Source organism: Osmerus mordax, chromosome 14 (genome assembly GCF_038355195.1).
Source record: "Osmerus mordax isolate fOsmMor3 chromosome 14, fOsmMor3.pri, whole genome shotgun sequence".
In the NCBI taxonomy this organism is placed as follows: Eukaryota; Metazoa; Chordata; class Actinopteri; order Osmeriformes; family Osmeridae; genus Osmerus; species Osmerus mordax.
Window position 1 is genome coordinate 17266532 of NC_090063.1, and position 16699 is coordinate 17283230.

Here is a 16699-nt window from a genome sequence, read left to right on the forward strand (position 1 = left end):
AATTAAAATGTACAACAACTTGAATGATGAACAACTATAACAGAACCAGTGTCTTTCCTTTGTTGTGGGTTAGTTTCCATCTTCATATTTAAAATAAGACAAACATTTTCTCCTTCTGATTCCGTCACCAGTCTATCAGACCGTTGGTTCCAAGGTCCGCTGTGGAATTCTACCGACAGAGTTCTGTGAGGTGAGCAACTAGGAAGCATTCGCCTGGGGGTTCTCCAGGGTTCTAGCGCTGCTATGGAACCGGGAGCAGGGAAACATCCTCAGGGGAACCTCCAGTTCCCGAGTGAAGCAGGTGATCGAGGTGACAATGAAGAAGCCGGTTAAGGAAGATGTCAGTGATTCGCTTTACGACGACAGCTCGTCCTCTCGCTATTCAAGAGTGCAGTTCTCCGGTGTTTGTTTCCGGAGTTTAAAGTCTTCAAAACAAAACTAGGAGATAAGCAGGAGAGCAAAAGAGAAAGAATACCGGGGGGAAAAAATAGGTTTCTAGTGCTCACAAATGTTTCCTTTTAGATGGTCCCCCCCATTGCTGACATAATTTTGTTCATTAGAATGAAGCCTCAAGTCAACAGCTGAGGACAATAGAAGATGGAGGGAGAGATGGAGGGAGAAGATGGAGGGAGAAGATGGAGGGAGAAGATGGAGGGGGGATAGAAGAAAAGGAGCGGCTGCCAGCAATAATGAAAAGAAGAGAGGGGGGGGGGCAACTGAACTCCCAACGTCAAGCTAGGTTTCATCTTTTATAGGTTTTGTTTTTTTATCAATTTTTTTTGTAAGTTTTGTTTTTCTTCTTCATTTTCATCGTGCTCTTATCTTCTGCGTACTTTTCCTTAAAAAAACATTTTACATACATACATATCTATATATATATATATTTATCTATATATATAGAATCTAAAAGCGTCCGAGTGTTGGGGAGGAGGGATCAGCCGCCCCTGAACAGGTCGTTGAGCCGGTCCAGCTCCCGGCAGTTATCCATGGTCATGAGATCCGCCTTCTTACGCAGACGGTCATCTCTGTAGACCTTAGCAGCGTACAGCAAGTCCGTTTCTGTAGGAGGGGTGGATAAGGAGAAAGGTAGGGAGGTAGTGAGAAGGAGAGAGGGAGGGACAGAGAGAAAGGGAGGAGGGAAAGAGAGAGGGAAAAAACGGTCTCATTCATTTGAATCAGATGTGTTGGAGCAAGGAAACATCTAGAACATGCAGGGCGTGTTCTTGCTCCCTGAGGATCAGGGTTCAGAAAGGCTGTGCTAAAGAATCTGCTCAATGAACACACACACACACACACACACACACACTAGTGTTTCCCGCCGGTTCCCCAGGTTCCCCACGTACTCGTCTGCCTCTCTTTCCAGCAGTTGTTCCGGACGTTGGACACATAGTCCTCCTCCACGCTCTTCTCTATCTTCTGCAGCGCTGAGCCCCTGAACTCAGACTTGAAGTCCCGCGCCACAAAGTAGTCCACCTGCAGGTTCTCCGTCTGACGCTTTATCGTCTGCCCTGTCGACCTGGGGGGGGGAGAGAGAAAGAGTGTGTGCGTCAGAGAGAGAGTGTGTGGAGGGAAGGGAGGGAGCATGTTAGAGTCTGTGTGTGTGAGTACGGTCTGGAGTACAGGCTGTAGGGGTGTGTGTGTGGTGTGTGTGAGTACGTACGGTCTGGAGTACAGGCTGTAGGGGGGCGTGTGTGAGGTGTGTGAGTACGTACGGTCTGGAGTACAGGCTGTAGGGGTGTGTGTGTGTTTGTGGTGTGTGTGAGTACGTACGGTCTGGAGTACAGGCTGTAGGGGGGTGTGTGAGGTGTGTGAGTACGTACGGTCGGGAGTACAGGCTGTAGGGGTGTGTGTGTGAGTACGTACGGTCTGGAGTACAGGCTGTAGGGGTGTGTGCGTGTGGGGTGTGTGTGAGTTTGTACGGTCTGGAGTACAGGCTGTAGGGGTGTGTGCGTGTGGGGTGTGTGTGAGTACGTACGGTCTGGAGTACAGGCTGTAGGGGGGTGTGTGTGAGGTGTGTGAGTACGTACGGTCTGGAGTACAGGCTGTAGGGGTGTGTGCGTGTGGGGTGTGTGTGAGTACGTACGGTCTGGAGTACAGGCTGTAGGGGTGTGTGCGTGTGGGGTGTGTGTGAGTACGTACGGTCTGGAGTACAGGCTGTAGGGGTGTGTGCGTGTGGGGTGTGTGTGAGTACGTACGGTCTGGAGTACAGGCTGTAGGGGGGTGTGTGTGAGGTGTGTGAGTACGTACGGTCTGGAGTACAGGCTGTAGGGGTGTGTGCGTGTGGGGTGTGTGTGAGTACGTACGGTCTGGAGTACAGGCTGTAGGGGGGCGTGGACACCATCAGCTGACTGAGGATGGATACCAGGATGAGCACCACGATGGGCATCAGCTGGATGAACATGGAGAACCCCCCCTGCGGAGACCAGGATCACTGTTACACACCCCTCTCCCCCGGTCCCCCCCTCTCTCTCTCTCACACACACACACACACACACATTAATCATGATGACGATACACCGTGGTGACGGTAACTATGGTGAGGGTAACCATGGTGAGCGTACGTACGTCTGCCCGCTCCTCCGCCCGGTCTCGTCTCTGGTCGGCCGGCTGGCTGTAGCGCGCCCGGCCACTGCTGAAGGTGTGTGTGCTCGCTGGGGAGACAGACACACACATCATGGACCAGCTCACAGGGACCAGACACACATCATGGACCAGCTCACAGGGACCAGACACACATCATGGACCAGCTCACAGGGACCAGACACACATCATGGACCAGCTCACAGGGACCAGACACACATCATGGACCAGCTCACAGGGACCAGACACACATCATGGACCAGCTCACAGGGACCAGACACACATCATCATGGACCAGCTCACAGGGACCAGACACACCTCATGGACCAGCTCACAGGGACCAGACACACATCATCATGGACCAGCTCACAGGGACCAGACACACATCATCATGGACCAGCTCACAGGGACCAGACACACCTCATGGACCAGCTCACAGGGACCAGACACACCTCATGGACCAGCTCACAGGGACCAGACACACCTCATGGACCAGCTCACAGGGACCAGACACACCTCATGGACCAGCTCACAGGGACCAGACACACCTCATCATGGACCAGCTCACAGGGACCAGACACACCTCATGGACCAGCTCACAGGGACCAGACACACCTCATGGACCAGCTCACAGGGACCAGACACACCTCATGGACCAGCTCACAGGGACCAGACACACCTCATGGACCAGCTCACAGGGACCAGACACACATCATAGACCAGCTGACAGGGACCAGACACACATCATGGACCAGCTCACAGGGACCAGACACACATCATGGACCAGCTCACAGGGACCAGACACACATCATGGACCAGCTCACAGGGACCAGACACACATCATGGACCAGCTCACAGGGACCAGACACACATCATGGACCAGCTCACAGGGACCGAGTGATCAGCCACATGGAAGGAGACAGCTAACACAGTGAGTGTGTGACTGTGTGTGAGTGATCGAGTGTGAGTATGTGTTGTGTGTGTGTGTATGACAGTGTGTGTGTGTCTCTTACAGGAGGGGAAGCCACCTCCGAAGAACATGTTGAACAGGTCTTCAGGCGTGATGTCGGCCTCGAAACCCCGGTGGAAATCGAACCCTCCGCCTCCGTGGGCGTGGCCTGGGCCGCTAGGCTCCTCCCCCCCGGTGAGGTCATACTTCTTCCTCTTGTCCGGGTTGCTAAGCACTGCATAGGCATTTCCAATCTCTGAAGGAGAAAATCAAAGACCATCCGGATGAATGTGTACCTGATATTAGCTTCAGAAAAAAGTTAATTAGTATTGACGTGTGTGTGGTAAATGGTGATGGGTAAAGTATCAGTGTGTGGTAAACAGTGTTGGGTACAGTATCAGTGTGGTGAACAGTGTTGGGTACAGTATCAGTGTGGTGAACAGTGTTGGGTACAGTATCAGTGTGTGGTAAACAGTGTTAGGTACAGTATCAGTGTGTGGTAAACAGTGTTGGGTACAGTATCAGTGTGGTGAACAGTGTTAGGTACAGTATCAGTGTGTGGTAAACAGTGTTGGGTACAGTATCAGTGTGTGGTAAACAGTGTTGGGTACAGTATCAGTGTGAGGTAAACAGTGTTGGGTACAGTATTCGTACTCTTGAAGGCCTCTGTGGCTCCGGGAGCGTGGTTCTTGTCGGGGTGGAACTTCAGAGCGAGTTTCCTGTAGGCCTTCTTCAGCTCCTCCTCGTTGGCCTCCTTAGTGGCACCCAAAACCTCATAGTAGTCCTTACAACGCTTGATCCTGCAGGGAGAGACACGGGGGATACACAAAGAGGATTTCTATTGCTGTATGTCTCAATGTGAAGCTAGTGTTTAGTGTCTCAATGTGAAGCTAGTGTTTAGTGTCTCAATGTGAAGCTAGTGTTTAGTGTGCAGGTGTATAAACACCCTGATGTTACTCGTAATCTGAAACTCATGGCTGCAAGGTTCCTGGAACTCTAGCCTGGAAACTCTAGGGGGTAAATTAAGAGAAGCACGTGTGTGTGTCAAGAGCAACCTCCTGGCAGGGCTGCATGCTGCAGGACTCCAGATAGCTCCACATAACAGTCTAACCAGGGAAGTCACCATGACAAATCCCTTGGCTGCATCATTAACAACAAACCCCAACCTGGTGTTTCACAACATGGCTGCTCATCTTTTAAATTGTGTTTTTACTTGAGTGTGTGTGTGTGTCTGTGCGTGTGTGTGTGTGTATTCTGGTCGTATTAACATCCATACAGCCTGTCCTCCAGTCCCAGACTGGTCTATAGTGGGTAGGTCTGTTATTCTCCAGCCACGCCTTTTATGGGTCTCTTGTCTCTCTCCATTCATCCCTCCCTCTCTCCATTCATCCCTTCCTCTCTCCATTCATCCCTCCCTCCTTCCCTTCACCCTCCCTTATCGTCCTCTATTCTTCACCCCTCCGCCCCTCTATACCTCCCTCCTTCCCTTCCTTACAATCTGCCAAGCCCCAGTGGTTCCCATAGCGATAGCAGTGTGTGAAGAACACTGTGAAAACTGCAGTGTCCTCATTCACTTTCTCCCCCTAGCCTCCCCCCTCCTCCCCCCAGCCTGGGGTGATGCAACAACACTGTCACTGCCTGACTGTGTGAAGCAGAACCTCAGAGATCAGTCTAGAATCCTCCTGAGGAATCTTTCTTCACCCCGAGGACCCAGATAAGGAGGTCTCTCTCTCCCTCTCTGTCTCTCCCTCTCCTCATATCTATCTCTCTCTCTCTCTGATCATCAGTCTGAGGTGCAGACTGGAGACAGACAGACACAGAAATCTCAGGGTTTAAACCACCACAGGTTTATATGTGACCCATCTGACCATCCAGCCGTCCAGACAAGGGACGTCGACATCCTGTCTGATCCCCGCAGGGTCAGGGGATGGGGGGTTAGTTGGAGGGGGCTAGGTGGAGGGGGCTAGGTGGAGGGGGCTAGGTGGAGGGGGCTAGGTGGAGGGGGCTAGGTGGAGGGGGCTAGGTGGAGGGGGCTACTGGGCAGAAAGCCTGCAGGATGGTTTGGGGGTTCAGGTGCGCTGGACAACAACCTGGTATCCTGGTAACAACCTGGTATCCTGGTGACAACCTGGTATCCTGGTTACAACCTGGTATCCTGGTGACAACCTGGTATCCTGGTTACAACCTGGTATCCTGGTGACAACCTGGTATCCCCCGACAGAACAGTAACTGAACTCTTCCTTCTGTCGTAACAAGTAGACAGATACTGGTGTGTGTGTGTGTATCTGTGCGTGCATACAACGCTTATTCATTTCCATATGTACCCATAAACAGAAAAACCGCCTTCTACTCATAACTATAAACGTTTGAAAGCAAATAGGGACTTGAAATAGGTCAACAAATCACCCAACCAACCACATGTTTCATGAAAAACATGCAGGTACAGAAAACCCCAGCAGGCCACAACCACAGGGCTGAAAGTGGGCTGGATCTCACCTCCCCTCTCTGACACACAGGAGGAGTGGAACAGTGGGTCGTACCATACTATACACTGCTAGGAGAGAGGGAGAGAGAGACAGACACAGACAGACAGACAGGGCATAACCTCACCTCTGCACCCCCTCCACCTGCTCCTTGGTGAAGCTCTTGGCGATGGCCTCCCCTGCCACGGGCTCCGCCCTGGCCTCCGCCCCGGCCCCCGCCGTGCTGTCCGGGGGCCTCCGGCAGTACGCTCCGGTACCGGCTGAGCTCCCGTTCCTTAACAACGCATCCAGCAGGGCTGGGGGGGGGCGGGGGGGAGAAAGTGTGAGTATGGCAGGACTTTACACAATCAGGGACCAGAATAACCATCCCTTGTTTCCACTAAGTGAAACCAGGCTGGCCATTTTATATTGTTTATTCATTTTTATCTTGTTTATTATGTTTATTGTATGCACCTGCCCACCATAGTAAATTCCTTGTTTGTGACGACTGAAACACTATTCTGATTCTAGCTTGGCCTGAGTGGAGGAGAGGCATTATCTTAACAGTCAGCACTTGCAATGGGCCTCCTTAATGTGCTGGACCCAATAACCAGGAGGCATGTGCCTAGTAAACAAAGCAGTTCTGAAAGGTTCAGAGTGACAGTGCTGGGATGGTCCAAGCAGAAGCTCTTAACGCAGACCTTGATCGCCTTCTGCTAAGGAACTCAACATGGGATTAGGAAAGGGAACCGTTAGGTCTACATTTCCAAGCATTCATTTTGTAACCCCCCCCCCCCTGAAATATTTGATTGTTGACTACACAGAGCTGGGACGGCCCGCATGCTGATCTGACATGCTTAACTACCCCCCCCAGCCTCCAGCTAATACAAAGAGCACAGTGTCTGTGTTAGCAGGCAGCCTGGATCAGGCAGCATGGATCAGGCAGCATGGGATCTGTCTTTGACTAAGTGATTTGCTGGTAGGATCAACTCCCAGGACGCTTCTGTCACTTCCAATGGTGGTGAAGGGATACAGGTCATGTTGTTATCGCTCTGTCGGTTTATATATCTCATAATGCACAGATCTGTTAATGAGTTCATGGGTGAATTACTTTGTTAAGCCAACATCATTGGCTTTCCTCTGAAACAAAATGGGTTTTTAATTTGATTACGAATCGGTTCTTCGCCATGGTTACCAGTCTCCTCTGATTCCCCACTGTGGGCCAGTAAGGCCTGGCAGCGAGGCTTCGACCAGGGCCTTTCCTGGACCAAGCGGCCGCAAACAGCACTCTACGCTGGGCCTTACAGCACCACAGGTACAGCGTCTCCAACACCTCCGATAAAAATGCTTTTAAAGGGGCACCTTTTAAAGCAGCTCACTGGGTAAGAGGCTGTACCACTAAGGCTAACTAACACAGGGGCCTGGGCTCGAATCCCACTCAGGGAATTTCCTGCATGACTCCCCCCTCTCCCTCTCCCTCTCTCCCCCCTGCTGCCTCCCTCCAACTGTCCCATCAATAATATTTAAAAAAAAGCTTACGAAGTCCAAAAACATATAGGCTATACACGCATACATATATTTATGTATCATCATTTTGAAAGTATTTTTAAGAAACCTCTGGTTTATCCTTTTCGTCACCGTAGTCACTGGGTTGTCCCGGAGATGGAGCAGCTAAGCCTGATTAGCTGCCTCTAGTCTCCCGTCAGCTCGGAGGGGAATAATTCTATTAAAGACCTGAGGTGGGGAGATGGGCCTTGGTTGTGGAGGCTCGACCTGTCAGACAGAGCCTCCTGTCTCTTCCTGCCCCAACCTCCTGTCTCTTCCTGCCCCAACCTCCTGTCTCTTCCTGCCCCAACCTCCTGTCTCTTCCTGCCCCAACCTCCTGTCTCTTCCTGCCCCAACCTCCTGTCTCTTCCTGCCCCAACCTCCTGTCTCTTCCTGCCCCAACCTCCTGTCTCTTCCTGCCCCAATTACCTCCTTCGCTCCCTATGACCCCCCCACCCTAATCTCCTTACATAGCTGAAAACATGCTGGCCTGTTCAATTTCTAGCATGTGTAGTATACATGGTATCTTCTAGAAAAACACAGAGCTAGTGTACAAGGGCCTCAGAAAGACTGGCTTAAACAGTTGTATTAATTTAGTATGCAAGCCTTTGTTAATGTTTTACCGTGAGAGTGTGTGTGCGTGCGTGCGTGTGGAGGGTTAGTCTAATGTGATGTTCGGACTATGTTTAAGTTATCGATCATAAGACAGGTGTGTCAGATTCTACAGAGCTGGGGTGTCGATTTCGAATCATGTCACGTTGAAATGGAAGCATCTCGTTATTCGAGAATCCATATAACATCACGGTACCATTACTGATCAGCCAATCGATTGACTATAACACAAGCAGGTAAATGCGGGTACACGTTTGAATAACTAGGCTTTGTCTCGCTTCGTGGAACCACATTACTGTGTAACAGGAAAGTGGCACGAATGAATGAATGACCAAATTGGACAGGCGCTAAATCGTGACAGTTGTGACATTCCTACAGTTTGGATCATACATCGATGGCGCTCCAGTCTAACTTAAAGCTAGAAATACACAAGCAAGAGTGTGCACATCAAGCAATGTACTCCAGACGAGGACATTTCAACATAGAGATGATACACACTCTTCTGTGACACATACAAAAACGTCATGCAACTAGGCTAGCTACAAGATGCATAACGTCACACATGACTATGCTCTTGTTCTTGCGAAAGAAAATGCACGTTTACAATGTTAAAATGTAGTGAAGCTAGTTAGCTAAGCACGCAACAAATGATTAATTTGGGCCTAGCTTTGCTGTAGCTATCCATCTAACAAGTCATCGTCTAGCATTTTAAGACTACAATTGGATGCTTTTGCTAATTTACAATGGCTACCTAACGCTGACGACTTTAGACAGTGTCAATTGTTTTCCGGAATTATACACCCGTCCTCATTAAACTAGCGACCGGTTGTGCAATGACATCAACTAGCTACATATCTAGACCCCACATCGCGGAAGAAACCCTGCTCTGACCATGCTAGTTAGTGCTAGCTAGTCTAGCTAGCTAGCTATCAGTAGCTAGCGTTACGCCGTGACAAACACTTAGTGTATTAATATTGACAGTGTGTAAGGTTAAAACATTTGAATCTGACTAAGCTAACGAACTGAAAATGAGTATTTATAAAATGTAGTAGCTTAATATGACTACTGCTAGCTATTTCTATGGACGTAGCTTACCATTCTGTTTATCAGCTTGACATCTCCGGCTAGCTAGCCAGCAGTTGAGCTGACGTGTTATAGTAAGGATAAACAAAATGATTTACCTTTAGCTTTGGAGGTTGGATAAAGCTTTTCTGCCTTATTTAAGAATTTCAACGCTTTGTCCTTATCTCCCGCTTCTAGCGCTTTAGTCGCTATATTTATGCATTTTTCGGCTTCATCTCTATTCCCTTCCATCTTTCTTCCTCTTCCTCCCCCCGCTCTCAGCTGACCTGCACCAGCACCACACACCGCAAAATACTACAAGTGTATCTGTCTGAACATTTGGCGCAGCACTTTCTCCGTTTAGTCGTTGGGTGGTAGATCTTTGTGTGTTACATTGGCCCGCTTGATAAAATTATTAGATTAGACTCGGCTTAATTTTTTCTCATTCAAATGCTTGAAAATGTAAGTCCTTTCGATGCATCTTTATTTTGAGAATGTTGAATCAGCCGCTTGCAGACCCATTTATTGCTAAAGATCAACTGTCGATTTTTCATTCTGATTCTGTGTTGCATGTGTACTGTATGTGGTGGTACTGGACTTCACACATTACACGTTTGTCAACAATAACGAAGACAGATTGGCTGCAATGAATTTAATGTATTCATATATTTCAAAGATCAAGCTCCAATACAATATGTCAGATAGCACACACAATATATGGGAATAGACGCCACCCTCCGAAAAGCCTTAAGCCGAAACCAACCAAACCTTGAATCAAATACAAATGTCAACCAGTCTAAATGATCTGGGCCCCCTGTCCTATATTCATCAGGGTGCTGTGAGTGTGGCTGAATGACTTCAGTGTGAATAGGCCACCTGCACATTTCCAATGTTTATCCTCCACCTCTACTGATACCCTGAAATGAGTTTTTACACGTGTCATATCTAGGGACAACAGATGTGCAAACACACCTGGAGACGCTCTCTGCACCTTCCACCTGGAGACATCACTGACTCACATTCAATTCTTTCACATCGATTGTCATTTCATAGTGGGAGGAAAGTGACTGAGGGTTCATATGTCGTGTCCACCACATCCGTCGAGGGGTCAGGAGCCGTTAGTCTCAAGCGGATGTCCTCTTGTGTTTGGGGGTCTTGGGGTCCATGCTGTTGAGTGCCGCGTGGATACGGAAATGTAGCCTGGACTCCATTGAATAGTCTTTGTAGTTGTGCCTGCAAGACGATATTAAGATTTAAAGACTTAAGATTTCAAATCTACCCACATTTATTTGAGTAATATATATATATATATATATATATATAATAATGACCACGACTATGGTCATAGGAAGGACTCAGTGATACTTTAGATGTCCGACACACGTTTTATTTACCAAACTGGGCTGTTGTTCTGGCCACAGCGCATGCCGCTAACGCCACAACAATGCATCACACAACACATCTCTTCAGTACATGGGCACAAAACTGCGAGAGCAAAATGAAGACAGTAGCTCTTATTTATAACTTCCCAAACCCTGAGGGATTAACCATCCTCCTCCCAACCCTCCTGTCTGCCCTGAAGTCAGGAATGCCTGAAAACAATGGGAAACTATAATACAGGGTCGTTACAATATATAGAAACAGAAAGAGACTCACTTGGCGTTCTGTATGAAGGTGACAGCCTTCTCCTGGTTCCCCTGCTTCTGGTACAGCAGGCCGAGCTCATACATGGTGAAGGGAACCAGGTGGTGGTCATACTTGATCCTGCTTTCACTGTAGAAACAACCAAGACACCAACTCCAGTACGACTGTGAGGCTAGACTAGGTTAGGCTACGCTAGGCTAAGCAAGGCTGACTGTTGACCCTGTTGACCCCTGACCCTGCTGACCCCATGACCCCTGACCTGGAGAGTAAGAGGCTGAAGCAGTCCTCGGCCTGGTCCAGGCGTCCCAGGTGTCTGAGACACAGACCCTTCAGCAGCTGCACCACACACTGGTCGTCCACATGGTGGACGGAGGGATCTGAGGGTTGGGAAATAAAGCACTTAAGGTTTTTCTATTAAAACAGTCAGTGAGACTAAGATAAGGGAGTGTGTGTCTTACTGGGCTCGTCTCTGAGGGTGTGTATGTACAGTGTGTGTGTGTGTATGGTGGGTGTCTCACTGGGCTGGTCTCTGAGGGCGTCCTCGGCTTCCTGGATGGTGGCCAGGATGTTCTCCGTCAGGTCGGCCCTCTGGCCCACGATGGTGAAGCCGTTCCACACGTACATCATCTCCTGCTCACCCAGGAAGAAGAAGAAGTAGTGATGTGAAGTTTGTGGTACAGCAGTGTTTTAGACATAAGCCCAACTGGCTGTGTGTGTGCCTACCAGAGCAGGGATGACCAGCTTGACAGGGGGCTGGGCAGAGTAGCGCGCCGCCCTCTTGGAAGCAAACTTCTCCGTAGGGATGGACTTCCCAGCAAACCTCAGTTGCAGCCCCTCCACCTGCCTGGGGCACGACACACACACACACACACACCGTTCACACACACTGTTAATGTCCTCTCACACATCATCATACACACCCACATCATCATACACACCCACATCATCATACACACCCACATGCCCTCACACACACACACATAATGTCCTCACACACATGCCTTCACACACCCTGCAAAACTAAGGGGATGGAGTGTTTTTCGTGGGACGGGACTCTTCCTCTCCCCTCCCTGGATGAGGCGACGCTCACCTGAATAACTCCTCCACGTCCTCCCCCGTCCTCTGCCTCGCCTCCTCAGGGAGCATGCTCAGAATGGACGCCTTCTGGAACACGTAGATGGCCTGCCAGGACAGACAAGGATTCAAGTCAAACCCAACTTTATTAGTATAGCCCTTTGTGCAAGTAACATCACAGAGGGCTTCACGTATGCTCACAGAACTGCACCTGAATCAACATAAACCCTCAAAGGTTTGCTTAGCTGTATGTCTCCGGGCACTACTGCGGTGTGTGTGTGTGTGTGTGTGAGAGCGTGTGTACCTGGGACCACTTGCTCTCCTTGCAGAGCAGGTTGGCGTAGCGGTAGGCCTCCAGCCACTCTTGCTGGAAGCAGTGAGCCCACATCAGCTCCCAGTAGCACAGGTGGTGGATTTGCCTCCACTCCTGCTGGGTCCCGATACACGCCAGGAACTTCTCCTGGCCCTGAAGGGCCCGACACGCACACACAATATTCATACAGACACAGAGTTTTCAGGGTGGTGAATTCTAATCCACGTTAATTCATGGATGTGATGTTGAGAGGACACAGGTTGCTGATCTGAACAGGAATTTACGTACGAACGTGAAGTCTCCTTTGAGCACGGCGATCCTGGCGGTGTAGAAGAGGATCAGAGCCCCCTGGAACAGAGCAACAACCCACAGAATGAGCAAACATAAAAGATGGACACACACACACACGAGAGATCCTTACATTCGGGAACTTGCTCTTGTAAGGTTCAAGGAGAGCTTCTGCCTCTGTCAGGTTTGTCTCACCAGTACCTTGAAGAGAAATACAAAAATAAACATTGTTGTTATGAGAGCAATGCATTCAGGGACCACTAGGGGGAGACAGTTTTGAAATCTCAGTAAAATCCAAGCATGTCTTTGTGTCTTGCAGTGTGCCATTTTCACCAGCAGTATGTGTAGTTTGCTAGCCTCGCATCGCCAGACCAATTACATATTGTTGTGGAATCCCTTAGTTCATATTTGATTTCCAAGGGCGGTTATAAACATGCACATACATACAACCAACCAGAGCAACAAAACGTCATCTTGGTTGTTTACAAAAATGCCTAAACGGCTCTCCTCGGTACCTATTGTACTCGTATTGATTGAATGAACCCACCCCAAATTAAATGAACAGTTGTGATTGGTCAGACCAGATTCTGGTTGGATGGAAATCAGCTTGAATGGGAGGGTGGCCAGAGCAGATGAACGCTGAACTGTTGGTCTGGTTGCCAGGTTACCTAGGATGACGGTGATGTAGAGGTGGAACATGAGCAGGGTGAGGGTACTGAGAATGGATCGCAGGTTGCCATTGGCTGCTCCCTCTCTCAGCTGGGACAGACCTACTTCCTGTTGGACAGCACATGCCGCAGAGAGAAAATCATTTACGCATCTCCAACCTCAGGGATTTCCTCTTGGGATTTGCGTTATTCCCTGCCGATAGAATGTGGTTTCACTACGATAGAATGTGGTTTCCCTGCCGATAGAATGTGGTTTCACTACGATAGAATGTGGTTTCCCTGCCGATAGAATGTGGTTTCACTTTCCCTCCCTGTCCCCCCCGCCCCTCCCTCAGGGGGGACAGGGAGGGAGAAGGGGGACGGGGGAAAGAGAGAGAGGCAGCACCCACCCGGTCTCCATTGAATCCCAGGTACTCCATGAGCCTGAGGACCCTCGCTGGCAGGAGAGACAGCATCTGAGACACACACACCATACACCCCCCCCCCCCCAAAACATTTTTTTTTTTAATTTTGGGGGAATTGTTTTCAAAACTTTCAGAAACGTATTTGAAGTCTTTCTAAAAGTTTTTATCACAAATTTATATATATTCCAAGTATTATTATTTATTTTTTTACAACCTCTCAACTTCTTTTCTACACTTTTTTTCAAAAACTAAAAAACATTATTTAAACCTTTGAAAATAATTGAAATATTATTTTTGCAAACCTCTCTCACACACAGATGATCACATGACTAGTTTGGTTCTCTCACCAGGTTGAAGGACCCGATGCCCATGTTGACCCCACCTCTGAAGTGGGCGTGGCTTTTCATGTGCTCAATGTTGTTGAAATTAGACATCACCTGGCAGTCCCTGGAACACCAAGGCAAACCATCAATGTAATTTACCAGAGAAGAAGAAACCCATACATATATCTATCCGACTTCTTTTACAGCGCTCACTTGAAGATGTGGTAGCTGTTTCGTATCTTGATTCCTCCCTTGATGAAGCTGATGACGCTCTCGTCCAGGAAGGTGAGAGCTGCCTTCTGTAGGAGCACCTCAGCATAGCACAGCTCAGCGTGCATCTCCTCTACACACACACACGCACACAGCAAAACATCAAACCCCAATGTTTTTTAACATAGTCTGCATGCAAACAGTGCTGGAACAGCACTGCATGCAAACAGTCCACAGTGTGTACAATCCACAGTCCACATGTGTACAATCCACAGAAGGCTGCAGCCTTCTGTGGATTGTACGTGAAGGTTCCAGAACTCTAGTGAGGTTCTGCCCGTCAGGTTCTAGGATTCCGTGTCACCTTCGGTCAGGTTGTCAGACGGCTGCTTGTACCAGTAGTAGGTGATGGTCTCCGCAATGCTGCTTCGTTTTCTGAACCTACGTTTGGAACAAAACAAGATGGTTTTAACCTACTATTACTATTAACTATTAGTCATTTAGCAGACGCTCTTATCCAGAGCGACTTACAGTAAGTACAGGGACATACCCCCCGAGGCAAGTAGGGTGAAGTGCCTTGCCCAAGGACACAACATCATTTGGCACGGCCGGGAATCAAACTGGCAACCTTCTGATTACTAGCCCGCTTCCCTAACCGCTCAGCCAACCTCCACCCTTTCCACCCCAACGGGGTTCATATTTAACTATCTTAGGGAGCTCTCTCTCCCCCTCTCTCTCTGAAGAGCTTCATTATTGTGGAGTCGTACTTCTGGCAGGTCCGTAATGCTTCCTTCAGTGCCACAAGGGCCAGTTCCATGTCGCTGGGGTCAAAGGTCATGCCGGCCTGCATGACCAGGATGCTGCTGTAGCCCATGGCATGGTACATGCTGTCATCCTTCCTGGATAGGACGCAGACACAATCAACCAATGTACTGAACAGTTGATTAATCGATCCACTGACCGATTAATCGCTGGATTTATCAATTGATTTACCTATTGATGAAACAGCGGACTCATTGGTCATTTGCCAGACAAACTTTAATCTGCAATTAATTGCTTAATCAATTGAATCACCGATTAATCGTTTAACTGATAAATTGATGCACAAACTGACTGATTGTGGAGACAGCGTACCGGGGTCTGAGCAGATTGAGGGCGTCAGAGAAGCGGTTGTTGAGGAAGTATTGGAGGGCGGTGGAGCATTCCTCCAGGGCATTCTGCAGATCCATGTGGGACGCACTGAGCCAAACCAGCAGATTATTAAACTGTTAGACCATGTTTATGTCATCCATACTCTAGACCTCCCAACTCCCACTGTCCGTAAAGTTCTAATTGGATTGATCAGTAGCCTGCCTATGGTACTCATCTGGTATAATAGGTTGATTACAGGCATTCAAGATTCAAATGGTTAATTCTGTGTATGATGTGCATATAACTGTATCCACGTGCACTAAACATACAGCGGCATACATTTAGACTTTTTAGTGTATATTTGTGCATCACCAAGGGACCAACCTTAGCAATGTGGTCCTATTCAGCTGTTCAATTAACAACTGGTTAAATCTAGTCTGAATTTCAGATACATTTTACAATCAATTTTATGGCAGCCAGCTTGTGACAATTATGAGGGATTAACCGAGAAGCAGCTTCTGTTTTGGTTGGAGACGTGAAAGCAGACAACTTGGACGAACAAACAGAGGAGAGAGGAAGGAGAGGGTGAAGGCAATGGTGCATGTACTCACCTTGGTTCCTGCATCGATGAGTCATCGGGGTCCACCTGAAAAGATAAACTTAAGCTCATTATGGTTTTCCAGGCTTGTCAAGAGAGTGAGAGTATAAGCCAGCACAGAGAACAGAACGCCAGGGTATCCACACGGAAAGCGGAATCAGTTCCAGGAATCAGCTGCTAGAAAGTAACCTCAATCAAGACTGATGTGTGACACTTGTGGCTGTTGCGAACTCGTTAGTCAAATCATGATGCAGTCGAGAGTAAAGTAAAATGATTTTTCAATTATCAAATTGGCTATGAAAGAGCTAGAAGTTATTTACAGAGTTCACTCCAACTAAAGACGATGTGCAAGTATTTCTGTAGCACATTATATTGAACAATTTGTGGGTTTTATGCGAAATACATTTTCCAAATGGTAACCATTTAACAACGTTAAACAAATTATGTACCTTTGTCCTTTTTTTCAGTTGTTAAAACATAATTACAAATTGGGTTATATCATCGTGATGGATTAAAATTGAGATTAAACTGTTTACAAAGAAACACTGAATTATTATTACAAACGCTTACCTTTTTTAAGTCAGCATTATCGGTCATGATCTCAGATTCAGACATATTCACCCCAATTGACTGAATTTACGAAGTTGATCAAAAAACTTGGCCAATAAGTAGGCTAGTTGAAGAGATGTATTTCGAGTTATTAATTCTATTTTTCAACTCCCAATCTTTGTGAAATTACCTTTTATAACACTACAAAAAACCCTCAAGCGTTTCGTCATCCAAGACACTCCTCCCCCAAAAATAATAACCGTAAATCATATTTATGGACGACTGATCAG

General features: G+C 48.1%; 2 protein-coding genes across 2 annotated transcripts; both read right to left on the minus strand.

Moving 5' to 3' along the window:
* Positions 1 to 8: 8 nt before the first annotated feature.
* dnajb14 (DnaJ heat shock protein family (Hsp40) member B14) lies at positions 9 to 9480 on the minus strand. The gene is made up of 8 exons (XM_067250833.1): positions 9330 to 9480; positions 6140 to 6308; positions 4184 to 4329; positions 3594 to 3785; positions 2566 to 2651; positions 2304 to 2413; positions 1344 to 1516; positions 9 to 1059 (listed from the first exon to the last, which is right to left on the minus strand). Exons 1-8 carry the CDS (start codon positions 9460 to 9462, stop codon positions 935 to 937), a joined length of 1134 nt encoding a protein of 377 aa, XP_067106934.1. The 5' UTR covers positions 9463 to 9480; the 3' UTR covers positions 9 to 934.
* A 376-nt stretch (positions 9481 to 9856) lies between these two features.
* On the minus strand, positions 9857 to 16475 carry LOC136956492 (tetratricopeptide repeat protein 39B-like). The gene is made up of 18 exons (XM_067250388.1): positions 16431 to 16475; positions 15874 to 15908; positions 15266 to 15370; positions 14899 to 15030; positions 14496 to 14572; positions 14138 to 14267; positions 13949 to 14048; positions 13587 to 13652; positions 13198 to 13306; positions 12663 to 12730; positions 12530 to 12589; positions 12233 to 12394; positions 11945 to 12036; positions 11578 to 11698; positions 11373 to 11484; positions 11114 to 11231; positions 10867 to 10983; positions 9857 to 10443 (listed from the first exon to the last, which is right to left on the minus strand). The coding sequence occupies exons 1-18, from the start codon at positions 16473 to 16475 to the stop codon at positions 10335 to 10337; spliced, it is 1758 nt and encodes a 585-aa protein (XP_067106489.1). The 3' UTR covers positions 9857 to 10334.
* Between the last annotated feature and the right edge of the window lie 224 nt (positions 16476 to 16699).

What these genes read in the sequence shown, in the direction of transcription:
- dnajb14 (XM_067250833.1), bottom strand. Translation starts at nt 9,462, where the DNA reads ATGGAAGGGAATAGAGATGAAGCCGAAAAATGCATAAATATAGCGACT. An exon ending in AGCCACAGAGGCCTTCAAGA is followed by an intron (nt 3,786 to 4,183) that starts GTACGAATACTG and finishes TTTCTCCTTCAG; the next exon opens with AGATTGGAAATGCCTATGCA. An exon ending in GGGCGGAGGAGCGGGCAGAC is followed by an intron (nt 2,414 to 2,565) that starts GTACGTACGCTC and finishes TGGTCTCCGCAG; the next exon opens with GGGGGGTTCTCCATGTTCAT.
- LOC136956492 (XM_067250388.1), bottom strand. Translation starts at nt 16,475, where the DNA reads ATGTCTGAATCTGAGATCATGACCGATAATGCTGACTTAAAAAAG. An exon ending in GTCTGACAACCTGACCGAAG is followed by an intron (nt 14,268 to 14,495) that starts GTGACACGGAAT and finishes GTGTGTGTGTAG; the next exon opens with AGGAGATGCACGCTGAGCTG. An exon ending in ACAAGAGCAAGTTCCCGAAT is followed by an intron (nt 12,590 to 12,662) that starts GTAAGGATCTCT and finishes GCTCTGTTCCAG; the next exon opens with GGGGCTCTGATCCTCTTCTA.